At 39.0% G+C, this 8,236-nt stretch overlaps 1 protein-coding gene across 1 annotated transcript; it reads left to right on the top strand.

The window, feature by feature from the left end:
• Positions 1–2,359: 2,359 nt before the first annotated feature.
• LOC137404378 (uncharacterized) lies at positions 2,360–4,408 on the top strand. Its single transcript, XM_068090577.1, has 3 exons — positions 2,360–2,500; positions 2,606–2,650; positions 2,740–4,408. The coding sequence occupies exons 1-3, from the start codon at positions 2,483–2,485 to the stop codon at positions 3,223–3,225; spliced, it is 549 nt and encodes a 182-aa protein (XP_067946678.1). The 5' UTR covers positions 2,360–2,482; the 3' UTR covers positions 3,226–4,408.
• The last annotated feature ends 3,828 nt before the right edge of the window (positions 4,409–8,236 follow it).

Below are 8,236 nucleotides of genomic sequence, written 5' to 3'. Positions count from 1 at the left end.
CAGGTACAGTCAATAATACACTAGCTGCACCAGCAGCACAGAAGCCTACAGCATGCAGGTACAGTCAATAATACACAAGCTGCACCAGCATCACAGAAGCCTACAGCATGCAGGTACAGTCAATAATACACAAGCTGCACCAGCATCACAGAAGCCTACAGCATGCAGGTATAGTCAATAATACACAAGCAGCACCAGCATCACAGAAGCCTACAGCATGCAGGTATAGTCAATAATACACAAGCTGCACCAGCAGCACAGAAGCCTACAGCATGCAGGTACAGTCAATAATACACAAGCTGCACCAACATCACAGAAGCCTACAGCATGCAGGTACAGTCAATAATACACTAGCTGCACCAGCAGCACAGAAGCCTACAGCATGCAGTACAGTCAATAATACACAAGCTGCACCAGCAGCACAGAAGCCTACAGCATGCAGGTACAGTCAATAATACACAAGCTGCACCAGCAGCACAGAAGCCTACAGCATGCAGTACAGTCAATAATACACAAGCTGCACCAGCATCACAGAAGCCTACAGCATGCAGGTACAGTCAATAATACACAAGCTGCACCAGCAGCACAGAAGCCTACAGCATGCAGTACAGTCAATAATACACGAGCTGCACCAGCAGCACAGAAGCCTACAGCATGCAGGTATAGTCAATAATACACAAGCTGCACCAGCATCACAGAAGCCTACAGCATGCAGGTATAGTCAATAATACACAAGCTGCACCAGCATCACAGAAGCCTACAGCATGCAGTACAGTCAATAATACACGAGCTGCACCAGCAGCACAGAAGCCTACAGCATGCAGTACAGTCAATAATACACAAGCTGCACCAGCATCACAGAAGCCTACAGCATGCAGGTATAGTCAATAATACACAAGCTGCACCAGCATCACAGAAGCCTACAGCATGCAGTACAGTCAATAATACACGAGCTGCACCAGCAGCACAGAAGCCTACAGCATGCAGTACAGTCAATAATACACAAGCTGCACCAGCATCACAGAAGCCTACAGCATGCAGGTATAGTCAATAATACACAAGCTGCACCAGCATCACAGAAGCCTACAGCATGCAGTACAGTCAATAATACACGAGCTGCACCAGCATCACAGAAGCCTACAGCATGCAGTACAGTCAATAATACACGAGCTGCACCAGCAGCACAGAAGCCTACAGCATGCAGTACAGTCAATAATACACAAGCTGCACCAGCATCACAGAAGCCTACAGCATGCAGTACAGTCAATAATACACAAGCTGCACCAGCATCACAGAAGCCTACAGCATGCAGGTATAGTCAATAATACACAAGCTGCACCAGCATCACATCAGCAATAAAAATGAATATTTGATACAATTGCTGTCATTGCAAAAAACAACACAGGATTTAGTCATCTGTTGCTACTTGCATGATATGAATATCTGGAACACCAAAACAGTGTGGGAGTTGCCTGACCAATTTACCAAGAAAAGGCTTTTGAAGGAAAGTATAGCAAGAACTCAAAATGACCAATATATTCTAGATTACTAGCTGTTTTCGGCTTCCCACAATTGATCAATTTGCAAAAGCTGTTATCAACGGGTATTCTGTAAAGTAAACATATATATAAATAAGCAAGTACAAACGGAAACAATTATGATGAATACTCCTAACATAGCAGAAGGCAGTAAAACGAAAAACTTGCTGAAGCAATGAAGCAATCAATTAACATGAAATGGCAAACCGACCACAAGTAGTACTAAGGTTCGTGCAATTTTACTTGATATACTTTAGTTATATATAACAATTTGCTTTGTTATAGGTTATATTCTATTGCATAAACCACAGTATTCATAAACATAGATTGTGTATTTGAGCAGGTAACCCTTATAAAACACCTCGAGAAAAATATATAAAAATCAAAAATATTTAAATCAAGCACAAGTTATACAGGCAGGGGAACCAGAGGCTGAGAAGTATTGAAAAACTATCTACGTTATTTTTATGGATAAAACCTTAAGTTTGCATCTCAGTAAAATCTAAGATATGTTAAATTTCATTGCTCAATAAACATAACTATACTGACATGAAAGAAAAAAAATGCAATCAAGATTTTTAAAAGGTTATATATCTCCTTACTGTAACCTTGACACGCACTATGACTAGCTCGTAAACAAAAAGCAGCGTCCATTCATCTATTTGTACAGTTCATTGATTATTACTATCTTTGTTTACCTAACGCTAAGCAAAATGAAAGACTGCCTGTCATTAGTTAACGTTGTGATCATAGACAAGTTAAATATTGTTCTCACCCAGAGTAGGTGTGGTTAGTTGGATTGACAATCAATGAGCTTTTGAAAGTAGTGCTACTAGCATTCATCTTTGGCAACTTCTAGTGCAGGCAGTGCTAGATTTGAGACAATCTTGTCTAGTAATTTACTTTTTACCTGGTTTTATCAGCTTTGATAAAGAGAACAAGCCATGGGATGTTTTCAAATGGTGAGTAGATGCAAGGTTGTAATAGCTAAACTATGTTTTGCAGTAGAAATTTTACTAAATTATTGCAAAGGCGTTGAAAAACTCAAATTTATACTTTTCTTGTAGTATTTTGAAGGACAAGTTCACCTAAAGGCGAGAAATGAGTTAGCGGTAATATACTATTATATTCTTTTGGTGTTTTACTGTCAAATTTATTGCAAATTGACCGAGCAAATGTAATCTTTCAATCTTTTTTTTAGGTAGGTGCTAATCGCCGCGTTTGTAAAATCACTGCACCTGGCAGAGAGATAGGAGAGCTTATCAGACAAAAGGTAGAAGAGAAATTAGAGACTTCGATTGAAGCGTATTCTAAGGTACCTGCGCCTCAATGGAGGCGCATACGTCCAGACGGTATGGTAAAAGAAGGCAAAAATATTATTCCCGTGGAGATAAAAAATATTTCTTTCCACCCAGGAATGACAATCCGTGATTATGTACCAGGACGCAAGGCTTTACCACTAGTGTTTCATGAAAATAGTCGGACTCTACATCCTTCTACCAAGGTAAATGAACAGCTCCAAAAGTACATACATATAACAAAGTCTCCATACGCTTATCTTGCTGTTTACATGGGAAACATGAATAATGGTCGAAGTGGAGATCTTATTGTGTTTAAAGTATTCAGAAACACGCCGTATATTAAAGACCATGAGCGCAACTGGAGAGTAAAGTGCTCAAGACATTGACACGTTATATTAAACACCTGTATTAACACTATTATGTAGTCTTTATATGTTCTGTTTGCAAAATCACCTGCTCAGGTTTGTGGTTATTCAGGTAGAATTATTTGAATAAAACATTGTTCATAACGTAAAACTTGGCATTCAAAGGTTGAATAGTAAACTCAATCAACCAATCATTGAAAGCATGACTAAAAAGTACTGTGTGTTTAGAATGATTATATTGTCAGAACTTACCTTGATGTAACCTGATTTTTAAAATTTTGTGCAGTGTTACTAGGCTTATTAATATTTCATTATATTTTATGCATTGCAGTCATATGAAATATTTATAATTTTGTATCAATTAGTAACAAAATTATATACTTTCGTTTTTATCTGCAACTTTTTCCATTTTATCCATCATAAAATAGCAGAGCAGGCATGATCAAAAAATTATACAAGTGACATATATGTGTGCTGTCAGACAATTATACAAGTGACGTATAAATGTGCTGTCAGACAATTATACAAATGACATATATGTGTGCTGTCAGACAATTGTGCAAGTGAAATATTTGCGTTTTGTCTTAAAAATTCCATGAATCTTACACAAATTTATGATTTCTTTGTTTTTGCATTTTCAGAAGTCGTATTTCTTTTTAGTCGTGTAAATACTTCAAAAGTTTTGCTTGCCTGCATTGAAAGCTGTACATCAGACACTGATGAGGCACCTATAAGCTGTACATCAGACACTGATGAGGCTTCACCTATAAGAAATTTTATTTTAAAGAAATGTAGTTAAAGTTGGATCTCAAGAACATTATGGTAATATTTTGTTTACATCTATATTTTCTATAGTTATGATTATTTTATTGTACTGTAAAAGACTGTGAACATTGGTAACATAACTAATAGCAGAAAATTGGCCTGAGAATTGATAGTACTACAAAATTGATAGCCGATATAGCTTCCAGTTTTTGACGTATATAATTGTTAAAATTTTTGTACAGAGTTGTTTACAGAAGAAATAGTATCTCATATCACAGTATTGATAACTATTGTTTGGCGTTTAAAAATATTAACTATGAAAACTACGTTACAAAAGGTGAAGCTTTTAGCTTTATATAGTGATTTTAAAGAGGTGACCAAAAGAACAGCATCACTCTGTATTCTTCTACTGCTCAGGTTATACTTTTGCATCGTGTTTTTTGTGTGCATTTTTCAGTGCAGATATATGTGAATTAAATATATTGTGCGTAAACTGAAAGTTAACCGGTACAATGATGGATAATGCAAAGAAAAAGCAAATGATAAGAATGGATATTAAACGTGAAATTATTGGAAAATATAAGAAAGGTGTACGCGTGATTGAGCTGGCTTGCCAATATGACAGAAATACATCCATAATATCCACAATTATTAAACAGAAGGATAATATTAAGGGCATTAAGCCTGCAAAAGGACTAACCATAGTTTCCAAATAGCATAGCAATCTTTACGACGAGATGGAGAGACGGCTCATGCTTTGGATAAAAGACAAACAATTAGCCGACAACAACGCCATTGAAACGATACTGTTGTATTGTATTGTCACCAGAAGTATTGTATTACAGAAAACACAGCTAACGGGTAAGAAACACATAAAGGAACTGACTTAGTTACTAGTTAGTAAGCCCATAGCTATGGGTCATTAGACAATTATGCAATTAAAGCACTACTAAAAGAAATCGTGACTGCACAGCTAATCTGTAACACACCTCCCTCACTGTTCTGAGTTTATGGTTAATCATGACCTTGCTAGAACATAGAACTGTCAAAGTAATCAGGTCTTCTTCTGTTACGAGTAGGATATCTGGAACTTTGTACTGGTCTCTCATCAGGTACAGATTGGGCAGGTTGGATGTTAAGATCGTTTGAAGCTGTGACGTTATTGTCATTGGTCGATGTATCATTAACTTGAAGTCTAGCTTGTAGCTGATTGGCATGTCGTCTCTATACACCACGGTCTGTTCGCACAGCATACAGTATGTTACCAAGCTTGTTGATTATTGTTCCAGGTATCCACTTTGGTCCAGAACTATAGTTCCTTGCATACACCGAAAAGTCTACTTCATAACGTGATGATGTAGAAGTTGCTTGACCTGGTGAAGGAGTTTTCTTGTTCTAAATTGGTTTTAGCAAGGTCAGAGTATTTCTCAGCGGTTGTCCCTGTAGAACTTCAGCAGGTGATTTCCAGTTCAAAGAGGGATTCGGCAAACATCTGTATGTGGTTAAAAACAGTTGTAGAGCAGTCTTCATTTTTTCCCCTCCTGCACAATTTTTCTCTACAGTTTGCTTAAGAGTCTGGACAAATCTCTCGGCTTTTCCATTTGATGCAGGATGGAATGCTGATGATGTTATATGTTTAATGCCATGCATGGTGCAGAACTGGTCAAATTCATTTGACACGAATTGTGTGCCGTTACCGTAACAATAGTTCGAGGAAGACCTTCGTGTACAAAGATCTACTGTAGCACATCAATTGTGACCTTAGAAGTAGTTTTCCCTACATCTAGCATAGCAACATATAGATATCGGGAATGTGCATCCACACAAACAACCACATCTGACCTTTAAAAGGTCCTGCATAATCCAAATGATTTCGTTCCCATGGTAGTTGGATGGACGGCCAACTTTGGTAAGTCTTGGCTGGGTCATTAGCACAGATTCGGCAGGGTTCACAAGCTTTGATTAGCTGTTCTATGTCTGCATTGATGCTAGGCAATCATGCATATCGATGAGCAAGCTGTTTTACCCTTTCTACACCCCAGTGTGATGTATGCAGCAAGTCTAACACTTAACTCCTCAGAGCCTGTGGAATGACAACTCTGGTAGTGTCATCACATTGCAAAAGCACAGCCTCCTCATGAACAAAAAGAGACTCCTTCATATTCCAATATGGCCGCAAATGTTCATAGCTTGCTGTAAGCTTATTGGGCCTAAGGCCATTCAATATCTATTCTTTCACTATCTGTAGTGAAGTGTCTTTCATGGTTTCTTGTTTCACAGCCTCATCATCAAGGGGACCATGATTGAGCTCCTCTTGTATAGTGTGTGAGACCTCAATGCTTTCCTCTTCATCATGGTCAAACTTCGGATCAGCCCCTATAGGTAACCTGGACAAGCCATCTGCATTGCCGTGCTGTACTGTAGGTTTGTACCTGATGTCATACTGATAAGGCATCAGCGTGAGGGCCCATCTCTGCAGTCGCTGAGCTGTTAAAACGGGAATATTATTTTCTGGTGAAAACATGGCAACCAGGGGTTTATGATCAGTAATGAGCATAAAACGTCTCCCATATAGATACTGTCTAAAGTTAGTCACTCCATAGATGATAGAAAGCGCTTCTTTCTTTATCTGTGAGTAGTTTTTTTGGTGCACGCTTAATGTCTTTGATGCATGTGCAAGTGGTCTTTTAGCTCCATTTTCCTTCTGTAGGAGTACTGCCCCAATTCCATAGTTAGACGCGTCTGTTGCTAAAATCAGCGGTTTACTTTGGTCAAAATGGGTAAGTTTGGTAGCCTTGATGGCACTTTCTTTAAGAACATGGAAAGCCTTGTCACACTCATCAGTCCAATCAAACTCGACATTTTCACAAAGAAACTTGAAGAGGGGGGCTGCTTTGCTAGACAGGTCAGCAATGTATGAGCCATAGTAGTTGATCTTGCCCAAAAACGCCTGTAGCTGTTGTAAGTTCTGTGATCGTGGAAGCTGTTCAGTAGCCTCTATTGCAGAGGTTGAGGAAGTCTTGTCGTTCTTGTCTATCATGTGGCCTAGGTATTCAACAGCGTTCTTAAAGAACTCGCATTTCTCTCTCTGTATGCGGAGCCCGTACTCCTGTAGTCTAGCTAAGAGTTTGTCGAGATTAGACCAGTGCTCACTCTCACTGCTACCAGTGACAATCAGATCATCTAAGTATGCTGCAACTCCAGGTAAGTCAGCAATCATTGAGTCTATGCATCGCTGAAACTGTGCAGGGCTTGATGCCAATCCAAAACACATTCTGTTGTAGCGAAACAAACCACATTGAGTGTTGATGACACACAACTTATTTGCATTATTATCTAACTCTAGTTGCAAGTAGGCATCTGCCAGGTCTATCTTGGAAAAGTGTACCCCGCCTCTCAACTTCTCTAGCAACTCTTCAAGGCTTGGTAATGGATGTTGATCAATTGATATTTGTTGGTTCAACATCTTGAAATCGCCACAAATACGCACTCCTTCATTTGGTTTGAAAACTGCTGCTATTGGAGCAGCATAATCCCTAAAGTCCACATTTTCTAGAGCACCAGTTTCAACTAATCGATCTAGCACTTCTTTTACAGCTTGGTATCTAGAGAATAGCACTACACGAGGTTTAGAAAAGCTTGGTGTGCTTCCTGGTTTCAAGCGTACTGGTACTTTTAGCTTTTTACATCGACCAAGACCTGCCTTAAAGACATCAGAGTACTTAGAAGAGAGTGCAGCAATTTTGTCACTTAATCCAATAGGGTTACTTCCTGTGACGGTACAGGTAACATCACAACTACTCTGTGTCAATTTAGCTAGTCCCTGCTGCGAGAGACCGAATTTGTCATTCCAATCTAGACCAAAAAGGTTTGAACCTTGTGTTGTGTTTACAACAAGAAGTTTGAAATTTTGTTTTTCCCCATCCCTACCTTCACACTAACTGAACATTGTCCTTTAATCTGTAACTCACTCTCCTCATACGCTTTAAGATGAGTACTGACAGGTAAGAGTGGGGGTGATCCAAGACTTTGGTAGCCTTACAAATCAACTATAGAGCAAGTAGCCCCTGTGTCCCATTGAAACATTGTATCATGACCATTGACAACAGTTGTGATTCAAACTTTTCTATTGACTCGTTAGAAAAGATTATCTGAAACCGCATGTACTGAATGATAAGGTTCACCTGCATCAGTGAGCACACTTAACACAGAGTTTTCAACTGTCCTAGCAGACTGTTCTGCCTGACTTTGTGCTGCTGTCTTAGCC

Source organism: Watersipora subatra, chromosome 9, assembly GCF_963576615.1.
Source record: "Watersipora subatra chromosome 9, tzWatSuba1.1, whole genome shotgun sequence".
Lineage (NCBI taxonomy): Eukaryota > Metazoa > Bryozoa > Gymnolaemata > Cheilostomatida > Watersiporidae > Watersipora > Watersipora subatra.
Note: the sequence above shows the minus strand (reverse complement) of the source record. Positions and strands in the feature narration are given on the sequence as shown.